This window comes from Stenella coeruleoalba (genome assembly GCF_951394435.1).
Source record: "Stenella coeruleoalba genome assembly, chromosome: 17".
NCBI lineage: Eukaryota > Metazoa > Chordata > Mammalia > Artiodactyla > Delphinidae > Stenella > Stenella coeruleoalba.
In genome coordinates, this window is record NC_137163.1 from 1,442,338 (window position 1) to 1,465,795 (window position 23,458).

Consider the following 23,458-nt stretch of genomic DNA (forward strand, 5'->3'; position numbering starts at 1 on the left):
ACTCCCCACCTGCCACCTGCCACCCCTCGCTCGTTGCCACCCTGTCACTGAGCCCTGTGCCCTGCTTCCCAGGGCATCCTGGGCACCCTCCTTCCACTCCAAGGGAGGCCTCAGAGCTCAGCGTGACTTTCCCTCTCTGGATCAGGGCCCAGGGACCCCCACGTCACCTGTCTTGTCAATCCAGACCCCAGCTGCCTTAAACAAGCCCCAGGGACCAGCCAGTAGGCCAGGCAGCCTTTGCGGGCTCAGGTGGCTGATGCGGGGCTGCCTCGGGGGCTCCTGCCTGCCCCCCCCGTGCCCCCCAGGATCCTGGAAGGCACCGCAGCACCACCCCTCCACCATCGTGCAGGTCTTGCAGGTCCAGTGACTGCTTCAGGCTGGGCACACCTCTTTGGACCCCCAGCATCACGATATGCACCCCTGACTCGGCAGGGAGGAGGTGAGGCCCAGCTCAGAAGCCAGCTTGCCCGGGGGCCTGCCAGGAGGAAAGGCCAGGGGTCTGTAGCCCAGACGTGACCGTCCTGAGCCTCTGCTCCAAAGAGCCTTAGGCTGGCCCAGATCCCCACAGCAGGCGCTGCCCCACCAGACCCTCAGGGGGATGTCCACCGGCAGGTTCGGCTGCTGGCAGCGGCCCAGGGCCGACCTCCATCGGTGCCCCGGCCCCACTCAGCGTCATCACAGCCTGCCTCTGCGGGTCCCACCCGCACCTCCTAGCAGGGTCTGCCGGGCACATTGGAGAAGTAGTGGGGTCCCAGGGCCAGCAAGCAGACAGGGAAACCTGTGGGGAGAGGGACAAGGGAAGGGGGAGCCTACGCGCAGAGGCCCGAGTCCTTCCTGTGAGCAGTGCTGGAGGGGGAAGGTGCGGCGGGATCTGCCCGGCAGCCCCCAGCCGAACCCTGCACCGGGAGGGGCCCTAGGCCTGGCCTGGAAGAGCACACTGCCTTTCAGGACCAAAGCAGACATGGAGAGCAATTGTCACAAGGCAGGACACAGGCAGCTGCTGGAGGAGGGCCGGGCTGGAACATGGCGGAGGGAGCGCTTGGCGAGGAGGGGGCCTGGGCCTGGAAAGACGGGAGGCAGGGGCGGTGGAGGCGACGGGGGGTTGAGTCTTTGCCTCCACACCACCCCCTCCCCAGCATCCAGCCCCTGACCCTCCTCCGAAGCCCCAGGCCCCGCTGGACTTCACATCCCTCACCCAGTTGGTGCTCACCTCTCCGCAGGCACATCTGGCATCCACGTCCCTGCCCCGAGAGCTTCTCTTTCCCCTTCTCCTGAGGTCCAGGCATCTTAGTGAACACTTCACTTCCCTAGGGTCTTTTCCCCAGGACCCCTGGGGGTCAACCTAGCAACCCAGAGCCCCCGGGAGCCCAAGAAGGCAGGGCCTGAACCTCCTCCTGCACCACGCCCCTCGGCCCCGAGCACAGCACTGGGCACCCCCAGGGCAACCACACAGGCTTGGGACTCTGTGACCTTATCTGAGGGTGGAAGTCAGAGACAAAGCGGAAGGTCAAAGACAAAGTAACCAGAGCTGGGCAGAGGACAGAGAAGAGGCAGGCTGCAGAGCCAGCTGAGGCCTCTGTCCACAGCCCAGAAAAGGGCAGGCGGTGGGGGGTGGTGGGGGGTGGTGGTGGAGCGCGGGCAGAGATCCCTCCAGCTGGCAGGGCAGGGGTGCGCCTCGCTGGAGGGCGTGGGACAGGCCGGAAGGGGCAGGTCCCCGCCCCTCCCTCCCACCAGCACCGGTCCCAGCTATAAGGCCTCCGGAGAGGAGGGGCTCCCACTGCCCCGGGAACACCCGAGATGAAGACAGCCCTGCTGTTCCTTGTTGCCCTGGCTGTGGCTTCTGGGCCAGGTGAGGGGCTGGCTGGGGGCTGGGGGCAGTGGGGAGCCGGACCCTGGAAGCCTGGAGTTGCTCACCTCTAGGCACGGAGAACCTTGGCGTTGTGAACCCTAGAACAAAGTGAACCCCGCATCTTAATTTTGTGGGATCACAGACTTAACAATATTTCAGAATCAGAAAATCAACCCCAAGAATCAGACGTTCTGAGAGGGAGCGATGCTGGGAGTTGTCTTCAGATGCCTCTCCTGGGGAAAGACAGATACTCAGGGTTCAGCCCCTGATCCCCCTCTCCAGGGCCCAGGGCCCTCCTGGGTCACCCTTCCCCCTCCCCCCCGCAGGCTCAGCATGGCCAACCTGACAGCCTCCGGGACCCCAACGCAGCCTCAGGTCCTCACCGTGGGCTCCCCACCAGGAGACAGCCCCCAGGGTGGGGACTGCAGCCAGGTCCTGTGAGCCACTATCAGCAAATCCCAGAGCCTCTGATGCCCCTGGGGAAGGGTCTTCAGTGCACCCCATACTGGCCACCTCCTCACTGGTCCTCTAGGGATGCCCGGCACCGGACAGCTCCTCCGGGTGGGCTGCCAGGGCCCCAGCAGACAGGGACTGTCACCTCCTGCCTCCTGAGGCTGTGTGCAAGACCTGAACCCTGGCGGGGCCCAGGGGCCTCAGAGGCGACTGGCCTAGGGCAGGGGTGACAGAGGGCTCTGTCCAGGAGTCTTTTCTGGCAGTAAACCCAGGCATCCCTGTCTCCCTGGGAGGTCTCCCCGGGGCCTGCTGAAACCCCTACACCCTCGCCCCCAGCCCAGGCTCTCCAGTGTCACGTATGCACAAGCTCCACCAACTGTGAGAAACCTCAGAGCTGCTCAGTCAAGTCCAACTTCTGCAAGACGGTGACCAAGGGTGAGCGATCTGGGGGAGAGGAAAGGGGCCCCTGCAGGACACTCCAGGGCTCTGTCCCGGTGCCCCAGGGCTTGGAGGATCATCCCTGGGGAGGATGGTGGGAGTGATCTCGGTGACTGACCGGTCACGGTGGCGATGGAAGCTGGGAACTGGTACTTGGGAGGCCCTGGGGGTCGGAGGCGGTGCCTGGCCTGACCTCGCCCGCCCGTCCCCAGTGGAGCCCCTATCTGGGAACCTGGTGGAGAAGGACTGCGCGGAGTCGTGCACGCCCACGCACAACCTGCAGGGCCAAGTCAGCAGAGGGGCCTCGGCCACCCTGTGCTGCACGGGCGACCTGTGCAACGAGAGTCTGCAGAGCGCTGCGCCCGCCCGCGCCCTGCTCACCAGCGCCCCCCTCGGCCTGGCGCTGGCCCTGGGCCTCCACGCCCTCACCTGGGCCGCCAGCCTGTGACCCTCGGGACCGGGGCCCCACCCCCTCCTCTCCCTGGCCAGGATGGGGGCTCAGACACCCTGGCTGGGGGCTCCCCTGGAAGGTCTAGGGCAGGGCGGTGGTGCGGCACGAAGAGCTGCTGGCTTGGAGCCGCCCCTCCCCCAGCACAAGAGGACGCCCCTCCCTGAGCAGCGAGGGGAGGAGGGGGGACAGGAGGCATTCGGCTCCCTTCAGGCTTCATATTCGTTCTGTTTGGTTTCCGTTTATTTTTCTACCCAAAGCCCTGCACCGGAATAAATGGTTGCAAACCAGCGTGGTCATGTCTGTGCTAGTTCCGGGAGTAGAGGAGGTGGGGAGGAGCCATCCACACACACCGGCCCCCAAGTCCCAGGGTTTGTCACCCAGGGCCAGTCTCGGCAGCGTGCATGACGCCTGGAGGGGCAACATCACCCTTCACCCCCGGAGGGGACACGACCCTCCCCAGACACCTCCTCTGCAGCCCCAGACAAGGAGGGCCCTCCTGGGGGAGGCCTGAGTAGGCGCGCTGGCAGAAGTTTGTCAGTGGAGCAGTGATGCGAGGCCGTAGCTCTTCACCAGGCAGCCACCAGCCTGCCTGAGACCACGCGGTGGAACCCCTCCCTGCAGGGCCGCCCCGCCCACCCTGCCAGCCCTTCCCCCACCTCTCACGGCCAAGCCCCGCCTGCCCAGGCTCGCCCGGGTCCCACCTTGTCCTACCAGGTGACCTTGAGCAACACCCTCTGCCCGCGGCAGGTCTCTCCCGCTCCGCGCTCCCGTGGGCTGAGATCCGACCGTAGCTCCTGCTGCGACGGGAATATTCCGAGGACCAGCGCGCCCCCCCCGGTGGCCACCGGGGAGCCGGGCCTTGGGAGGAGTTGCCAAGGGGGCATACCTCTCCCCTCCCTCAGAGCTCACTGGGTGCCCTCGGCACCCGGCACCCGGGGCAGGGAGTGGAAAGGCCGGATCAGACACACGGGCCACTGCGGTCGGACAGACGGGCGGGGACGCACAGGGCGCGGACCATCCCGAGTCCTCGGGATATCCCACAGCAGGCCGGCCGTGTGGCTGGGATTTGAATCAAGAGGTGGGGGGTCAGGGACATCCGCCTCCGGAGAGGGGAGGGTGCTCTGAGCTGGGCCTCCTGGTGCCAAACTCCGGAGAAGACCCTTCACCCCCCACCTGGAAGCCAGGGGTGCGGTCAGCAAACTTGCGGGGGCAGAAGGAGGAGGAGGCTGCCACACGGGGTCAGGGAAGGCTCCGCAGAGCAGCCATCCCTGAAGGGACACCGAGGCCACCTGGGGCCCAGGTTAGAAATCCCCGCCAGGTGGAAGAAGTTAACTACATGATGACCAGGCTGTAGCCATGACATAAGCTGCCACAATTCTGAGAACTGGCCTCAAAGAAATGGGAACAAACCAACCCTGGAAACGAAGATTAACTGTACTTAAAACAATCAAGATGACGCTGATCAGACCACTGATAGCCAATTTCAAGATGACTGTCAGTTGATTGATTTTCTCTATTGATTTTCTTCTTCTATTTCCTTGGTTTTTTGGCTCTTATTTTTATCATTTCCTTTATTTTGCTTACGTGCGGTTTGATTTACTCTTGTTCTAGTTTCTGAAGGTGGGATCATAGGCCATTATGTCGAGAACTTTATTTTTTCTCATACGAGTGTTAGTGCCAAAATTTTCCTTCTAAACATTGCTTTAGCTGCATCCACTAACTTTGATATATTGTGTTTTCATTTTCATTCAGTTAGAAATACTTTCTAATTTCCTTTAAAATTTTTCCTTTAGCGCACCGGTTATTTAGAAATGTGTTGCCCAGTTTCTAAATATTTGGTGATCTTATTTTTCTGTTCTTGATTTAATTCCATTGTAGCCCAAGAAAATAATTTGTAGGATTTCAATCCCTGTAAATTTGTTGAGATTTATTTTACGGCCCACAATAGGTCTATCTTGATTAATATTCTGTGTGTCCTTGAAAAGAACGGGCTCTCCTTCTGTACTTATCAAGCAGGTCACATGGGCTGGTAGTGTTGTTCAAGTCTCCTTTATCGTTATTCATTTTCCGTTGACTTCTATGAGCTCTTAAGAAAGGAGTGTTGGGCTTCCCTGGTGGCGCAGTGGTTAAAAATCCACCTGCCAATGCAGGGGACACGGGTTCGAGCCCTGGTCCGGGAAGATCCCACATGCTGCGGAGCAACTAAGCCCATGCGCCGCAACTACTGAGCCTGCGTGCCTAGAGCCCATGCTCCGCAACAAGAGAAGCCACTGCAACGAGAAGCCCGCGCATTGCAACGAAGAGTAGCCCCCCACTCACCATAACTAGAGAAAGCCCGCGTGCAGCAACGAAGACCCAATGCAGCCAAAAAAAAAAAAATTCTCTAAGAAAGGAGTGTTGAAATCTCTGGCTGGAGTCATGAATTTTCTTTTTCTCCTTTTTGTTCTCTCAGGTTTTTTGGCTTTGTGTGTTTTGAAACTCAGTTGTTAGGTGCATAAACATTTAGGATTGCTATGTCCCCTTAATGAACCGATCCTTTTATCATTATGTAACGTCCTTCTTTATTCCTGGCTATATCTTTTGCTCTAAAATCCACTTTGTCTGACGTGAGTGTGGTCACTCCTGCTTTCTTTTAATTACTGTGAGCCTGGTGTCTCTTCCTCCGTGCTTTGCCTTTTAACCTACATGTGATCTTACATGTACAGTGGACTTCTTGAGCGCAGCAGAGACATGGCTCTTTCTCGTTTTATTTAATCTGACCACCGCTGCTTCCTAGTTGGGGTGTTTGGACCTTTCAGTGTGATTAGAGGCGTCATGGGTTTAACTCTCTCACCCCGCCTTCTGTCTTCTCTCTGTCCCACTTGTTCTTTTTCCTTTCCCCTCTTTTTCTGCATTCTTGTCAATGACCAGATTACTCTCTGTGATTCCATTTTATCTCCTTTGTTACTTTATTCAGTAGAGCTCTTTGATTTTTCTTTTCTTGCTCTTTCTTTACTTTTTTTTTTTTAATTCTAGAAAAGAATTCTTTTTGCCTCTGCATGTCTGAAAATATCTTTATTTCCCCTTCACTTTTCAGAGATGTTTTGGGGGGGCATATAATTCCAAGTCGTTTGTTTTGTTTTTGTGTTTTGGTATTTCAAATATTGCTTCACTGTTGGCTTGTACTGTTTCTGACAAGGAATCTGCTGGCGTCCTTCTTTTCTTGTGCATCACGCAATGTCTGCTTTTAGTGGTTTCTCTTTATCACTGTTTTTTTAAAAAATTTTATTTATTTTATTTATTTTTGGCTGCGTTGGGTCTTTGTCGCTGTGTGCAGGCTTTCTCTGGTTACAGCGAGCAGGGGCTACTCTTCGTTGCGGTGCCTGGGCTTCTCATTGCAGTAGCTTCTCTAATTGTGGAGCACAAGCTCTAGGAGCATGGGCTCAGTAGTTGTGGCTTGCGGGCTCTAGAGCGCAGGCTTAGCGGCTGTGGAGCACAGGCCCAGTTGCTCCACGGCATGTGGAATCTTCCCGGACCAGGGCTCGAACCTGTGTCCCCTGCACTGGCAGGCAGATTCTTAACCACTGCGCCACCAAGGAAGCCCCTATCACTGGTTTTAAGCAATTGATCACGATGTGTTTTGGTATAGTTTTCTTCAATTTCTTGTGCTTGAGGTTCATTGAATTTCTGGGTTCCATGAGTTTATAGTTTCCCTGAGGGGAATTCAGGATAGAGGAAAACTGGATACTTGCCCTAAATAGCTAAGATGCACATCAAAGGAATAATTTCAATGAGCCCAGACTCTTGCATCTTCCTGAACAGAGAAAAGCACTAAAATCATTAACTTGCGATGTCTACTTTTTGTGACTAGCAGTGATCTTTTGATGTTCGAGTACATTTGTTTGTTTGTTTGTTTTTTCCCAGCAAGAACTCCTATATGTCCCAGCTCCTCCCTTACCTCTTTGGACCAGTTCCTCAGAGCTGAGAGGCTGTCTCCTGGGCTATAGTCCTCAGTAGGGTCCCCAAATAAAATATTAACTCAAGACTTTTAGGTTGTGAGGGTTTGTATTTTTTTCGGTTGACACAAGGTTTCTCCTCCAGCCCTGTGTGAGCTCTGGGAACCCTTGTGCCTGCTCCTTCCACATCTTGGGGTTGGTTCCTCAAATGTGTGCACTGATGGGCCCTCAGCTGAAGACACACGCACCCTCTGCTGACCTCCCCAGCCCTGTGGGTTGGAGAGGGGACAGTTCTCTCCTCTCTGCCCTGTGAGATCCAGCTGCTTTGGCTTCCCTGAACTCTCCTCTCCTCAGTCAGAGAGTCCCGGGCTCTGTCTGGGTTTCCCCTCCCTGCTCTGTGGCCTGCAGCTCCTTTGTCTCCCCCACCTCCAGGGTCACGGCCCCTGCTGCCTGCTGTGCGACCTCGGAGAACCGTGGCTTCATTTATTTTGCCCCATTTTTCAGTTGTTTAAAGGCAGGAGGAAAATCCAGTTGCTGTTAATTCATCATGATCTGATGCTGGAGCCCACAGCATATGCCCCATTGGAGTGTGAGCTTCATGACCGGGAGAATATTGGGGAATGTTTGCCCGTTTTATCTCCAACTCCTGGCACCCTGAGGCATCTCAGGGACTTTTTGGCAAATAGGGTGACCAACCATCCCAGTCTGTCCAGGGAGAGTGCCCACTTCGCTCTGGAGGCTCAGGGCCTAGGGTCCCCAAAGTGGTTCAACTCTTTTAAAGAAAAATAAAATTGAGGGTCAAAGAAAATGTTGCATTTTTTTTCCTCACATTAGAAAAAAAAAAAAAAATTTAGGGCCCATGAAAATCTTAAATTTTGCCTTAAACATTATTATTACCGTGGAAGGGGGTCCATGAAACAATGGGCTTCTTTCAAGGCTTGCTTTTACGCTTTGTTAGGAGGGACCTGGTGTGGGGACCGAGGCCCAGAGATGCTAGGTAACTTGCCGAGGTCACACAGCAGGTAAAGCGGGTCCACGTGGGGACCCAGAAGCCGGATCCAGAAATCAGCGCCTCCCCACCCCCCCACCCCCCACCCCTGGCACTCGCTGCAGCTCCGCTAACATCCCTGTACAACTGGGCTAAAGGAAGAAGGGGCACGGGCTGCTGCTGGGGTGCGGGGCTGACTAGCAGCACGGGGGGTGAGTGGGCGAAGTGCGGCGGGCGGAAGCAGGGAGAGGGAGGGAGGGGCAGAAGATTCCGTCCCCGTGCCCCATCGCGAGGTGCACGTGCGTCTGAGGGTAGCGCGGGTGTCACTGCGGGGGCCTAGGTCTGGGCGCGGTTGGCCCTCCGCGGGGGGCGGGGGGTCCCGGTCCCCGCGGGAAGGACGAACTCGCGGGCGGGGCGGGGCGGGGCGGGGCCTGCGGTGAGGTCACGCGCGATGGGCGGTTCTGCCGCGGGGCGGCGGCGCGGCGTGGGCACTGCTGGGCTCAAGGACTGACGCACTGTCAGACCCGGGCTCGCAGGGCCGGCGAGGGGTGAGTCCTAGGCGCAACGGGGGCTCATGGTGGTGAAGGTCATGGTTGAGGTCCCCCCGACAGCCGCCCGAACTTGGGACCGCAGTCTTGGGGGCGGGGCTCTCCGGGAGGGGGCGGGAGGAGCTGGAGCCGCAGGCCCGGCCTTGCTCAGACCTTCGACATCCCGAGGTGCACGCCCGCCCGGAAAATGGGTCATGGAAGATGGATTTGTTGTTCTCGGGAACGGGAGGGTCTAATTTAGTTCCCCGAGGCGGGGACCCGGGGCTGGACTGTCCGCGCGGGGAGGGGAGTCGTGCTCCAGACACCCCCCAGACCCTTTCCGAGAGAGTGGGCATCTCCGCTCCGAACAGCAGATCCAGACTGGGAAGTTCTTGTCTTGCCCAAGTGCCCTCCTGGAGTGCATTCAAAGCACATTCCCCCACAGGCTGGACAGAGTCCGCTGCCGATCGGGGAAGCCCTGTGCCTACCCCCACCCCACCCCCTACCCCCCCGTCGGCCGTCCCCTCGTGTCTAGACAGCCCTTGGCAGGGGAGGAAGTGGCTCTGCCTAAAGAGGCCCCTGAGGCCCCTCCAGACCCGGCGCTGGGCCCCTGTGCAAGGCCTGAGCTCTGCAGTACTGACTCAAAACCCCAGGCAGGGCTCTGGAGGTCTGCCGGGAGAGGGGCCCCTAGCTGGGCCCTGAAAGTGTCAGGAAGTGGGGGGGCCCACGCGGGGACACGCCAGGGGCAAAGGGTAGGGGTAGCAGTGAGGATAGACCCACCCCTGGGGCCCCAGGGCCCTGGGTGGGAGAGGGCTGGGTACCAAGCTCCTGGGCCCCTGCATCAACCATCCCCGGTAGACTGTGGGTTTGGCCTGGCGTTCAAGGCCCCTCCAGACTTCTGGCCTCCCCTTGGCCCCCCACCCCTGCTTCCTTCTCATCTCATTCGTGTCTCCTCCTCCAGGAAGTCTTCCCTGACTCCCAGGCTGAGTTGGGGGACTCCTCTGCACAAACCTGTGGGTCCCTCAGGCCCTGCTGTGACCACCTGTCCTCATCCCCCTCTGTGCAGGGCTATAGCGTCTCCAGTCGACCAGGAGCTCCCAGAGGGCAGGGGGTTGTCCCACCCTCTCTGTGCCCTGCCCCAGCCCTGGCCTGAGTTGAATCGAAGACCAGCTGCTCTCCACTTCCCTGCTCCCACTCTGCCCTCTCACCTCCGGCCATGGTGCCCCTGTTCGCCCTGTTCCTGGTGGCCTTGGTGGGCCTACCTGTGGGTAAGATGGATGGAGAACAGAGGGATGGACAGACCCACCTTTGGGGGCAGGCAGGCTGGAGGGGGTGGGGGCGGAAATCCCAGTGATCGCCTCTCCTCCCAGCTCTTCTGACCTGGGGAAGCTGACAGGACCAGGGGGCTGATGGGCTGGAGGAGGGGGCCTCTCGCTGTTCTCTGACCCCAATCTCCCTCTGGCCCCGGCCCCCGGCCCCCAGCCCAGGCTCTGGACTGCCACGTGTGCGCCTACAATGGCGAGAACTGCTTCAACCCCATGCGCTGCCCGGCCATGGTCACCTACTGCATGACCACGCGCACCTGTGAGTTGCTGGGATGCCCCTCACAGCCCTGCCTGCGGAGCACGGTGGCGGGTGGGGGAGTGTGAAGGAGCTGAGGAGGGAGGCTCCCACCTGCCCCAGGATCCTTTTTGGGAGCTCTTGGCTTAGGGGAACCTGGCCGAATGGCCCTGCATGCTGGGGTTGGCCCCCTCAGGGTCCTGGCCCACCTCCCCATCCCTCTGCAGACTACACCCCGACCAGGATGAAGGTGAGCAAGTCGTGCGTGCCCAGCTGCTTTGAGACCGTGTACGATGGCTACTCCAAGCACGCGTCCACCACTTCCTGCTGCCAGTACGACCTCTGTAACGGCGCTGGCCTTGCAGCCCCTGCAACCCTGGCCCTTGTACTCCTGGCCACCCTCTGGGGTCTGCTCTAAAGCCCCGTCCCGCCCTCCACAGACTCACTCAAGGGCAAAGTGCTGAGCAGCACGGTCCCACCCTCTCCCCCTGCACACCCCCTCTCTGCCTTCCCCAGACCCCCCCCCCCCAGCCACATCCAGGAATGTCTGCAAGAGGACTCTTGACCTCCCCCAGCTACCCGGGGGTCTGCTTCCAGGTCATGACCTGTTGTTTTCAGAAGGCCGATGTGGGACCACACCTCCCAAGGCATCTGGCTTTGACGGGGCCGCTCAGCCCCCTCCTCTGTCCAAGGATGGGGGTGTGGGCACGGTGTGCTGTTTATGGGGGATCTTCAGTTGGCCGGTGAACACTGACGTGAAGGGGACCCCTGCGTCTGCCCTGTAAGTGTGCTGGAGGGGGAGGGGAGATTAGGGACCCAGGGGGTGGGGACCAGTCCTAGGAAGAAGGCTCTCCAGGGTCCTAGGAGGGCTGCCCAGGGCAGGTGTGGCATGGCAGGCCGATCGGGGAAGCCCTGTGCCCCCCGCCCCCCGTTGGCCGTCCCCTCGTGTCTAGGCAGCCCTTGGCAGGGGAGGAAGTGGTTCAGCCTAAAGAGGCCCGTGAGGCCCCTCCAGACACGGCGCTGGGCCCCTGCGCAAGGCCTGAGCCTGGAGAGGCCAGGCTATATTTGGTCGAGCTTGAGAGCTGATTCCAGGACTATTTTAGGCCAGGAGGGAAGGGAGCAGAGCGGTAGCCACCCGAAGCCTGGCCTTCAGCCCTAAGCAGGCCCTGGCGGAGTGCGCCTCTTTACGGGGGGCGGGGGTTTGGGGCGGCGAACTTCGCCGGGGCGCCGAGGATTCGCTGGGGCGGGGGCGGGGGCGGTGCATCCTTGAACCGGAGCGGGGCGCCCTCTGGTGGACGCTTGGGGCCGCGCCGGGCAGGGGTGGGCTCGGTCCGCCGGAGGGGAGGGGAAGGGAAGGCAGGGTCCGGGGAAGGAGGGGAAGGAGGGGAGGAGGGGTCGGGGAAGGCAGGGGACTGTGGTCAGGAAAAGAGGGGAGAGGAGAGGGAGAGGGGAGGTCCGGGGGAGGAGGGGAGGACGGCTTGGGAAAGGAGGATGCAAAGGGCCGCGCTCCCTCCCCGCGCAGCCGGGATCCCCTCGCCCCTCGCAGCGGCTTGACTGCTATCCGGGCGGCAGCAGGATCCCGACTGAACGAGTGCTGGGTGCGCCGGCCTTGTCCCCAAAGGGTTTCGCGGGCCCCTCGACCTCTGACTCTGCCCACGGGGAGGGCGGGAGCTCCGCTCCGGCTGGAGCGCTCCAGCCTCAGCTCAGGGAGTGGCTCTCAGGTGCCCCCAGTCAAGCTGGGCCTTGGGACCCCCAGAGACCCGAGAAAGGGCATCATTTAAAAGGCACCCACCCTGGGCTTCCCTGGTGGCGCAGTGGTTGATAGTCCGCCTGCCGATGCAGGGGACGCGGGTTCGTGTCCCGGTCCGGGAAGATCCCACATGCCGCGGAGCGGCTGGGCCCGTGAGCCATGGCCGCTGAGCCTGCGCGTCCGGAGCCTGTGCTCTGCAACGGGAGAGGCCACAGCTGTGAGAGGCCCGCGTACCGCAAAAAAAAAAAAAAAAAAAGGCACCCACCCTAGGTGAGCCCCGCCCTCGGCCAGCTCGGGGAAGCCCGGTCTGCCCAGCGTCCGCTGTTCTGGATCTGGGTGGCCCGGGGAGCCGGGCCCTCCTTCCAGTGAGGCCAGTCGATGTGCAACGTTGTGCCCGGAGTCACACGGCGCCTGAGGCCTCCTCAGCTGACCAGTGCCCCCAGCTCCAGTGTCTGGGGAGGGGCCAAAGGAGCCCCTTCAGGTTGGCAAGGCCCAAGTGTGCAGGATGGTGGCAGGTGCCCACGTGGGGGGTTGTCCCTGGAACTCAGAAGCCCTTGGCCCCTAAGCATGGCCCCTGTCAGGGGGACCTGTGCTGGAAATTCCCTCTTGAGAGTTTCCCTCTGGGACCGCCTGACCTCAGGGGATCCGGTCCTTAGGCAGGCCTGGGTCAGGCTTCCCGGAGGGCCAATAAGCCGAAGGACCGAACCCCAGACAGCCGTCCAGGTGGCCCCTCCCCCTGATGCCCAGTGTGGTGTGAGCCCCTCCTTGGGGGAGGCTGGGGGGAAGCCAGACCCCACCCCCAGCTCCTCCACCCAAAGACTCCCAGGAGTGGTCCATCTCAGGGAAGTGACCGCACTCCCCGCAGAGCTGGCTGTGGGGCCACCGCAGCTCCAGATGCTTTCTGGGAGGGAGGGCAGCCCTGGGCAGACTGCCCTCCTGACTCAGCAGGAGAGGCCTGGGAAGCGCCGTCACTGCCCTGCTTGTGCAAGCGCTCTGTCCTGGGTCCGGTGGCTCCTCGGCTAGATCGGGTCCTCCCTCCCTCCCTCCCTCCTGTCCTGGCGGGGATGGAGTAGAGCCCTGCCTGGCCCCTGTGGGCTCTGGGGTCACTGAGAGCAGGGATCCAGTGCTGGGTGTGCTTGGTGTTGGGGGAGCTTCTCACACCTGCCTCTTGCCTCCATCTGTCCAACGCTCCTCCACCCTGACCTGGTCCCATCCCAATAGCCATGGCACTGCCCCCAGCACCGGGGACCATGCTGCCCATCCCACCTCCACAGACTGGGTTCTGCCTGGCCCGGCTGTGGTCGAAACTCAGCACAGACACACCTAACGTGTTATGCTCACGCCCTGGCCGGGCCCCCTAGTGGGAAGCGCGTGGCACTGCAAAATCAGGGGACTGCACCAGTAGTGCCCTTGCAAATCAAACGAGTCATCTTGTCCCAACTGACTGTCCATGAGGCTAGTGACTAACATCTGCCCGTTTCTCTGCAGTTGTGGCTCTAAGCACTGCAAGACAACCCTGCAAGGTAGGAGCCGTTATCATGCCCCTTTCACAGATGAGGAAACTGAGGCACAGAGAGGTGAAGTAGTTGCCCAAGCCAGGTGGGACTTCTTGTCCTCCGCCCCCACTGCACCCCTGCCCCACCCTGCAGTCGCTTCTCCCATCAGCTGGGAGAGGAAGGGGAAGCTGAGAAGGTGGGTTTATAAATTTAAGAGGACATTAGCATGTGAAATCATTGTAACAGCTTAGGGTCAGGAAAGGAGAAAATCAGCACCAGGAGGTTTGAGAAGCCACGAAAGACAGAGTCAGGGCATCCAGCCCTGTGTCTGGGTGCTGGGCCAGGGGTGGAATAGCACAGAGGAGGGCAGAGGGGTGCCAGGCACTCCGAGCTCGCCTGGCCCAGACCCCTTCCCCACCTGTGTCGGGATCGTGGGTCAGCAGGCGGGCAGGCCCAGGCTCTTCCCCGCGGCTCTTCGCAGCGTTTCAGATCTGGAAGCAGCCTGCCTGTCTCAGGAGCGGCTGCTTGACTGTGCGGCGGCAGCTGCATGGACTCCTGTGCCGTCCATCTGCCTGGAGCACAGCTGCGGCCCCGGTGCAGACGGACGTGCAGAGGGGAGGCTGGACAGCTGCTTCTCACCTCCCTTTGTAACATCTGATTTGTGGTGATGAACGTGTATTTTTTTCATGATTCTAAACCTCTGAGAAAGGTGAAAAGAAAGTGAGAGCTCTCTCTCATCTCTCCCCCTCCCCCAAATCTTGTTGGATCCTATCCCTGGGCTGATCTGGACCTCGTCGTTCACACCTCTGAGCCTCTGTTGTCTTGCTGATAAAATGGGGACAATAGCGCCCACCAGGCTGCCCAGTGGGGCCAGTAACTGCCCGGTCTGGGGCCTGGCACACAGGAGGCACCGGGTGGACAGATGGATGAACGGATGGACAGATGGATGGATGGTGCCCTTTCCGTCCACTTCCTGACCCTACCCAGCATGGGCATCGACTTCAGGCCATGGCCCCCCTCCCTCACACGGCCTCCCAGAGAGGTCTCCTTTGCACCTCCTCGAGCTAGTGAATAAACGGATGAATATGTGTGTCGATTTTCTGTCCCACCAGCCACCCTCCTGTGCTCACCTCTACCCTGTGGGCTGGTGTGCTGGTCCTGCTGGCTCTGTCTGTCCTAGACTCCCGCCCACCCTGGGTCGCCCAGTCTTGCCAGTCTTGACCTCGGAACCAGCCCTGGCCCAGGGCAGGGGGTGACCCATGGGAGGGGAGGGAGCCAGGCGGGAGAGGCAGGAGGACTCCCAAGGTTCACGGGAGCGGCCCCAGTTCTGGTTCCCTGGGAGCGAGGCAGACCTACCACCTCACCCAGCGGCCCCCTGGGGAAGGCTGACGGGGTAGGGGAGGTAGGACCCCAGGAACTCACCCACCACCCAGCTTTCTAGCTCCTGGCACCGGCTCTTCCTTTCTGCCTGGGAGCGGGGTCTGAGACTGACTACCCACAGGGCCCCACCAGATAGAGGGATGGACAAAAGCCACGCGGGCTGCCAGGGCAGACAACGGCCTCTGGGCCAGCAGGGCTGGCCCCCTTCAGACAGCCCCCCAGGCTGCCCCCACGGTGCACCTCCTGTTCTGGCAGAATGGCTCGGCTGGCGCATCGCCCCCACAAAGTCTGGCTCCTGCTCTCAGGAGGGTCCTTCTGGGCTCTCACCCATCATGGGGTCTCTCAATACCAAGGGCCTTTCTGCTCCCCGCCCCCCAGCACTGGGCAAACACCCACACCTGGGCCCTGCGATACAGTCACGATCATGACCGGGGTCCCTCGTCACTCCCAGGGGGTAGGCAGTGCAGAGCCCCCACTTCTGGAGGGAGGCCCGTTTGACAGCCGGGAAAGCTGAGGACCGTGCTTTGTGGCACTTCGGACGGCAGCTGCTCCGCTAACTCAGCGCAGGGGGCCGTGCTGGTGAAGCTTCCGGTTTCGGCGGGCCGTAAGCTTTGTTTGCATGTTTAGCGCCAGGGCCTGGCCCCCAGGCCTGAGCCAGACCCTCATTCCTGTTCACCCGGGAGGCCAGAGGCTGTGTGCTGAGGGTTCATCGTGTGTCACGCCACCTCACGTGATCCCCAATCGTATCATTTGAGGACCAGGAAAGAGGTTTATGGAATTAAACGAGGCTCTCCGGAGGCCACACAGCCATCGAGCCTGGGGACCAGGCTGGACCCCCGTGCTGCCCAGGCCCCAGTCCCGTTCCTCGGCTGCGCTGGCCTCTGGGGCGGGGCAGAGCAGCAGCTGGCATAAGACGGCAGCCCGGGCGCCCTGGGAGCCAGGCCTCCCCCAGGAGGACATGAGGCTGTCCTTGGGCTCCTGCTGGCCGCTGCCTTGAACCTGGAGCTGGGTGAGTCCAGGGGTCACGGCCACCTTCTTTCCAGCTCTCCTCGCTTGCTCTAAGCCTGCCCCTCCGATCTAGGCCACCACTGAGCTGTGACTCCCACCTTGGGGGAGCCCACTTCCTGCCCCCGCACCCCTTTTCCTGAGGCACTGGCCCTCCCATCCACCAGTTCCTACCCTCTGCCCAGCCCCTCCCCGGACCTGCGGGCCCATCAGCTGAGCCCTCACCCTGTCCTCCTACCTGCAAGAGCTGCGGACCGCTCAGCGCCCTGCCCCTGGCTTGACCCCTCCTTCCCCCACCCGCACAGGCCTTCCCCGTCCAGCAGGGACCCCGCCCCCCTGGCTGCTCCTGGCCCGCCCTCTCCTGCCTTCCCCCTTCCTCTCCCCCAGGGAGGATCCAGGCCGCTCCCCTTCTGGTCTGGCCTTATTCTGGAGGCAGTGTTCCCACTCCCACCTCTGTAGTCTTCTCTGGCTCCGCCCACATCGACTGTCGCTGGCTGCATCTGCCCCTGAGGCCTGCTCGAGGGCTCCTCGGGGACATGCCCCCAAATGGGGCTGCCCACACCTGGCCTCGTCATCTCCCCACCGACCCCTGTGTTGGGGTGGCATCTCCACCCACCCAGATGCTTGAACAAGACCAGCTGGGCCCTCCCAATCCAATCCCAAGCAGCCCACTCCCCCAGCCCTCACCTGTTTTCCCATCTGGGTCAACACCCGCCTCACCAGCCCCATGGCCCTAAATGAGATGGACAGAGGAAGCACCTGGACAGCCCCGGCCCAGGCCCGGCACTCCCCTTCCCAACTGTTTCTGGGATCTGCCCACCGTCTCCCCTCGCAGGGACCCTGGGGAAGGGGGGTCTCTGCCCTGTGGGAAAAGACTGTGAGGCTCGGGGCCCAGGCCTCACCAATGACCCCCGAGAACTGCCCCTGCGTCATCAGGGTGGATGGATGAGGACAGGAAGACTGGGCAATCTGGGCTCAATGCGGAGAAAGCCCTCGTCACCGCCAGGGCTGGCTCACGGGGGCTGGGCAGCCTCCTCTCCCTCCCCCAGCTCAGCCTATGGCCAGGGGATCATGGGAGCCCTGCCGGGTGCTGAGAGTCCACTGAGGCGTTGCTGAGTGGAAAGAGAGGGTGCCATTGTGCAGGAGTTGCCCTCAGCTCTGTCCCTGTGTCTGTGCGTCCATCTGTCTGTCCCTACACCTGTGGCTGCAGTCCAAGCCTTGCAGTGTCACCAGCGCAAGGGCTTTGGAGGATGCTCCCACAAGTCCAGACGCCCAGCAGGCTCCGGCCGCTGTACCGCTATCGCCACCCATGAGTCGGGGGTGCGGAGCGGGCTGGCCACACCCTCCCGGCCCAGGCGGGGAGAGCCAGGCTCAGAGGGCAGAGCCTGACCCAGGCGTCCAGCAAGCCAGGAGCAGGGCAGGGAGAGAACCCACTGGCCTCAGCCCAGAAGAGGGCCTGAGAGAGGGGACCAGGTCCACCCAGGCGGGGGGCTGACCCTCCGTCCCCAGGGGCCCCCATCGGGGGTTTGGGGGTGACGGCCAAAAGGTAGGGGTTTCTTTTTGAGACAATGAAAGTATTCAAAAACTGACTTTGATGGTTGCCCGTATCTCTAAATATGCCAAAAACATTTCACACGGGGGAACTGCATGGTGTGTGAAATTTACCCAATAAAGCTGTTAGGAAAAAAAGAAAAAACATTTTAGGAAAAACAAGACTCAAAATTCAGATTGAGGAAGATTCATGATGACATAAAAATCTAAAAAGAACTGCGTGAAAAATGCCATAAAACTAAAAGAAGACAAGGTGGGAAACATTTGCTATATGTGAAAAAGAGGTGGATTCCTTTCCTATATAAAGAAAACTACAAATCCACAGGAAGGGGCAAGGATGTGAGTAGCACGTTCAAAGAAAAAGACATTCAACCACACTTCCAATCAGAGAGGAGCAAAATGAAGGAAGTAGCATTTTAAATCCTTGAGCAAAATAATGGCTGGACAATGACGCCAAGGCGGCAGGGACACCGCCCGCTGTGCGCCCTCGCGGGAATCGCGCAGCCTCTTGGAGGTGCCGTCTGGGAAGCTGTAAGATGTCCCTGGAGTGCTGTTGAGTGCAGGCTCCCGAGAGGTCACCCAAACACCTGGGATGGGAGGGACGTGGGGTAGTCCTAACCACTGGACCAGGGGGGCCCTGCCCGTGAGGGAGGGCACAGTGCTCGAGGGACTGATCTGGCCCCCGTGTGTGTGTCCCATTGCCCGTGGCTAAAGGCCGTGAAGACTCTGCAGTGGAGGACGCTCACAGCAGTGTTTTGAGCACAGACTGAGCAGCCTGAGTGCCCTCTAGGACAGAGAATAATCCATGAGGGCGTCCCACTGGGTGCTGCAGAGAGAAGAAACAGGCAGCAGCCCCAGGAGCCCTTCACACCGTCTGTGCAGGTTCTTCACATCTTAGAAACATGGGTTTAAGGGCGCTCAGTGCTCTGCCGGACACAAGAGGGGCACAGGTAAGTGGAAACCCAGGGAGGGAAACGCCTTGGCCTACTTGGGGATCCACAGAGCCTGCTCTGAGGAGACAACCCCACAGGCAGGCTGGGTAGGAGGCCACGCCAGGCAGACGGAGCAGCAGAGCCCTGGCCCTGGTCCCACGCTGAGCCCGGACCCTGGTCACAGGCTGAGCCCTGACGCTGGTCACACTCAGCCCTGAGCCTGGTCCCACTCTGAGCCCTGACCCTGGTCACAGGCTGAGCCCTGATGCTGGTCCCACGTTGAGCCCTGAGCCTGGTCCCACTCTGAGCCCTGAGCCTGGTCCCACTCTGAGCCCTGACCCTGGTCCCACTCTGAGCCTGGACCCTGGTCCCACTCTGAGCCCGGACCCTGGTCCCACTCTGAGCCCTGACGCTGGTCCCACGCTGAGCCCTGACCCTGGTCACAGGCTGAGCCCTGACCCTGGTCACAGGCTGAGCCCTGAGCCTGGTCCCACGCTGAGCCCTGACCCTGGTCACAGGCTGAGCCCTGAGCCTGGTCCCACGCTGAGCCGTGACCCTGGTCACAGGCCGAGCCCTGACCCTGGTCACACTCTGAGCCCTGACCCTGGTCCCACGCTGAGCCCTGACCCTGGTCACAGGCTGAGCCCTGACCCTGGTCCCACGCTGAGCCCTGACCCTGGTCACACTCTGAGCCCTGAGCCTGGTCCCACGCTGAGCCCTGAGCCTGGCCGCACGCTGAGCCCTGAGCCTGGCCGCACGCTGAGCCCTGACCCTGGTCACAGGCTGAGCCCTGACGCTGGTCACACGCTGAGCCCTGACCCTGGTCCCACGCTGAGCCCTGGCCCTGGTCCCACGCTGAGCCCTGAGCCTGGTCTCACGCTGAGCCCTGGCCCTGGTCCCACGCTGAGCCCTGAGCCTGGTCCCACGCTGAGCCCTGACCCTGGTCACACTCTGAGCCCTGAGCCTGGTCCCACTCTGAGCCCTGACCCTGGTCACAGGCTGAGCCCTGACCCTGGTCCCACGCTGAGCCCTGACCCTGGTCACACTCTGAGCCCTGAGCCTGGTCCCACGCTGAGCCCTGAGCCTGGCCGCACGCTGAGCCCTGAGCCTGGTCACAGGCTGAGCCCTGACGCTGGTCACACGCTGAGCCCTGACCCTGGTCCCACGCTGAGCCCTGGCCCTGGTCCCACGCTGAGCCCTGAGCCTGGTCCCACGCTGAGCCCTGAGCCTGGCCGCATGCTGAGCCCTGACCCTGGTCACAGGCTGAGCCCTGATGCTGGTCACACGCTGAGCCCTGACCCTGGTCACACTCTGAGCCCTGACCCTGTCCCACGCTGAGCCCTGACCCTGGTCACACTCTGAGCCCTGACCCTGTCCCACGCTGAGCCCTGACCCTGGTCACACTCTGAGCCCTGAGCCTGGTCCCACGCTGAGCCCTGAGCCTGGCCGCACGCTGAGCCCTGACCCTGGTCACAGGCTGAGCCCTGACGCTGGTCACATGCTGAGCCCTGACCCTGGTCCCACGCTGAGCCCTGGCCCTGGTCCCACGCTGAGCCCTGAGCCTGGTCCCACGCTGAGCCCTGGCCCTGGTCCCACGCTGAGCCCTGAGCCTGGTCCCACGCTGAGCCCTGGCCCTGGTCCCACGCTGAGCCCTGAGCCTGGTCCCACGCTGAGCCCTGACCCTGGTCCCACGCTGAGCCCTGAGCCTGGCCGCACGCTGATCTCTGATCGGAGGCTCCTGGAGAAACAGAAGGAAGGATGTAGACCTCTTAGCAGGGAGGCATCCTAAGCAGAGCAGCCCAGATGCTGGCTGGGGCACACTTCTCCTCACCCTAAGTAGGTAGCAACTTGGCAGAAAGGTTCAGCCTGTGTCTCCCCAGCAGGGGTCACGCAGAAACCCTAGGAGGAGCTAATGCCCAAGGGCCAGGTATGTTACAGAAGGAAAGAACAGGTGGGGGCCCTGGGTCTGAGGGCAGGAAGGCGGGGGTCTGGGCCACAGCAGAGGAACTGGGCTCAGCCCGAGGAGGAAGCTCGGTTGTGCGAGGTGGTGTCTGCGCCGCCAGGACTAGCTGCGCCCAGCATCAAGCCTGGCGGCCTGGTGAAGAGTAGAATCAGACAGGCCGGGCTGCTGTCTTGGCGTTTGCCCAGGCCTCCCTGGATGACCGGCCTGTCAGCGCCTGTTAGAGCCTCCCATCCTGCATGCCACATCCAGCCATTAGCACTGGGCACCATCGCTGGCTGTAGTGAGGAAAATAGGATCCAGCAGGCGGAGTGTCTGACACACTCTGGGTGTTAAGGAAGGCTAGGTGTCCCCCGACCCAGTGCCCTCCCAGTCTCAGGGTCAAAGACCAGACGCCAAATGGAGCTGATGCCTGGAGGCTAGAAAAGGCCGTGGGGTGAGGCGGGGTGAGGTGGGCGGTCCCAGGACAGAATTTCAACAGCGAGAGGCAGGGGTGGGGAGGGCATCCCTGGTGCAGGAAGGATGGGAGCGGAGTCTGGAGGGGAGTGAGATCTGGAGCCTTTGGTGGAAGATGGAGGGTCTAACGAGGCTGCAGCAGAGCCCCGAGTGCATCTGCGCACAGCCCTGTCAACAACCCGCCCCTACCCCCCAGCGAGTGTTCCGGCAGCAGGGGCCCTGGAGGAGGGGGTGACAGGGTCACAGGTGGGGCACACCTGGCGAGGCTGAGGCGCAGGCCGCCCTGGGGCGGGGAGGGGGAGCAGTGCCTGGAGCCGCTTGAATCTAGGGCCCAAATCCACATCTCCCCCATCGGAGCCCGGGCAAGGGCCTGCCTGTCAACTGCGTGACCTGCAGTTGGGCCAGGGGAGCCCTGCCTGAGGGGCAGCCCCTGGGCCTCGATCCAGGTCTGCCTGCCCCTCCAGGGGATGCCAGGATCAGCATCCCCAGGTGACCCTGCCCCTTCCCCTCCCACCCTCCAGGGCCTTCCTGTTGGCCCAGCACTTGCCCTGTCTTTGTCCCCTTAAGCCTGTGGGCACGTTTTGGCTGGCTGTCCTGGCGGCCATCTCCCCATCACTACGTCCCACGTGACCACCTCAAAGAAGCTGGGTGCTGGGGCCTGGGGCGCCCTGGGAGGATTCGAACGCGGAACCACTAGACCAGGAATCCACCCTGGAGAAAGGAGTGGGGACCCCAGGCCAGACAGGTGCCTGACAGAGGCAGGAGTCAGGGTGCAGGAGAGCCCTCACCCTCTGCTGCTCCCTTCCAGGTAGCCTGGGGGTCTTCCCCAGGTGCAGGGATGTCTCGGGTTGGGGTGGGGGAGAAGGTAGAGAGCCCCACCGAGGGAGTTGCAGAGGCGGGTGAGGGTCCCCAGTCCTGAGAGGGGGGCCATGAGGGTGCGGGGAGGGGCCCAGGCTGCGGGAGGCGGAGGAAGGAGGAAGGGGCAGGCAGGGGCAGCGGGGGACCACAGAGGAGCGGGTGTCCAGGTGGAGGCGGGTGGGCCCCAGTGGGCGGGGGCGGGTCTCCGTACCTCTGCCGCCCGCGGGAAAACCAGTCCCCCTGATCTGCTCAGCTGAGCAGTCTGGTGGCTGCAGCGGGTGTTCACCATCCCTGCGGGGCGGGCCCGGGACCGCGCGCTGCAGGGACGAGACTCAGGGGACACGGCTGGCGCTGCTGGCGCTGGTGCCGGCCGCCGGCTGTGAGCTTGGTGAGGGGTGCGGGGCCGCCAGAGGGGGCAGTGCCTGGGGGGTTGGGGGGACGGAGGGAGAGGAAGAAAGCAGGGAGGCAGAGGAGATGTGGTGTGCGAAGGGAGAGGTGGGAGTGGGGTGGGCCAGGCACGGAGGGGCTCTGGGGCAGATGGGGCGCCTGCGACCTGGGCCAGGGTGAGGAGGGGTGTGGCGGGGAGGGGCCTCTTCCCAGGGCTGAGACTGGCAGGGGGGTTTGTGGCCAAGGCCCTGGGTGCCCACTGGAGAACAGCCCTTCATCAGCACGGGGCTCCAGAGCAGGGCTTTCCGCTGGGGCGGGCGGGCAGGGTCAGAACCATGCTCCCGGCTCCCGGGCCACGGTGCGGGGGCAGGTCTCAGGAGGGGCCTTGCGGACACCAGGGAGGCCCTGGGGGTTGGGGGAGCAGGAGGTGGAGAAGAGGGAAGCAAACCAGACATAGTGGGAGACTCGTGGTCTGAGAGACATCCCGGGCCCTTGGGGGCCCACACCCAACCAGAAAAGGAGCTGGGTTGGGTGGGCCCCAGCCAGATGGCTCTGCCCATTTCCCAGAGGGGAAAACTGAGGTCATCCCGAGAGACACAGCAAGAGTCAGCGGGGGTGGAGGGGCCTCACTGTGCACACGGGCGGCCCGGGCTGCCATGGTAGGGGTCGGGCACGGGGGCTGGAGGAAAGAGCAGCAGCCTGTGTGCCCTAAGCGCCCCCGCCCCCCACCAGCCTGCGCCCTGACCGGCCTGGCTCTCACTGCACCGCGGCTCTTCTCCCCTCCCTTGTTAAGCTTCCACCAGCGGGCACACCGGGCCCAGCCCGGCCCAGCCTGCACGCCACATACCCCCTCGCTTGATCCCTGATCCCCTCTGCAGCCCTTCGGGTCCTGCATTTTGCTGAGGACGCCAGGGGTGACCCACCTGCCCCTGCCAGGCCCTTTACTGCAGGGGCCCCAGCGCCTCCGTCTCCCTGCGCCTCCCCAGCGCTCCCGAAGCTGCTTCATCCCTGCCTGGCCGTGGCCCCGCCAGGGGCATAAGCTGCCTCGGGACTCGGGCACCCCAGCTCCAAGCTCTTGAATCTTCCCTGAGTTTTGGTCGGTGGCGACTGGACCCTGGCTGGAGCTGTCCCCCTCAAACCTGGGCCTTCTGGTCAGAGGGCTTGGGAGGTCCGGGGCCTGCCTGACCCGACCCTCTCCACTCCTTCCCCAGTGTTGGCCTTGCAATGCTACACCTGTCCTGAGCCCACCAGCGTGTCCAGCTGAGTCACCACCACGACCTGCAATGCCCACAGAACCATGTGCAAGGCCACGCTCTGCTCTCTGGAGATGGGGCAGTGGGGCCGGGTAGGGTGGGGCCGGGGTCCCAGGGTCAGAGGTGCCGCCAGGCCAGGCAGCCCGTGGGCAGAGAGCAGTCGCCACCTTTGTCAATTCCAGAAAAGGCTTTGGGTCCAAGCAGCCGGGCTCCCTCCCTCCCTCCCTCC

General features: G+C 62.0%; 2 protein-coding genes across 3 annotated transcripts; both read left to right on the top strand.

The window, feature by feature from the left end:
- Nucleotides 1–1,797: 1,797 nt before the first annotated feature.
- Nucleotides 1,798–3,188, top strand: LY6D (lymphocyte antigen 6 family member D; the record flags this gene model as incomplete). Its single annotated transcript, XM_079902054.1, has 3 exons — nucleotides 1,798–1,849; nucleotides 2,639–2,737; nucleotides 2,953–3,188. The coding sequence occupies 3 exons, from the start codon at nucleotides 1,798–1,800 to the stop codon at nucleotides 3,186–3,188; spliced, it is 387 nt and encodes a 128-aa protein (XP_079758180.1).
- Nucleotides 3,189–8,527: 5,339 nt separating this feature from the next.
- Nucleotides 8,528–11,373, top strand: LOC307176280 (ly-6/neurotoxin-like protein 1). 2 transcript variants are annotated; one of them, XM_079902231.1, is made up of 5 exons: nucleotides 8,528–8,662; nucleotides 9,708–9,909; nucleotides 10,124–10,225; nucleotides 10,429–10,451; nucleotides 10,820–11,373. In XM_079902231.1, exons 2-5 carry the CDS (start codon nucleotides 9,858–9,860, stop codon nucleotides 10,946–10,948), a joined length of 306 nt encoding a protein of 101 aa, XP_079758357.1. In that variant the 5' UTR covers nucleotides 8,528–8,662; nucleotides 9,708–9,857; the 3' UTR covers nucleotides 10,949–11,373. The 2 variants fall into 2 exon arrangements, with proteins under 2 accessions (XP_079758357.1, XP_079758356.1); XM_079902230.1 differs by having other exon boundaries at nucleotides 10,429–10,949.
- Nucleotides 11,374–23,458: the final 12,085 nt, after the last annotated feature.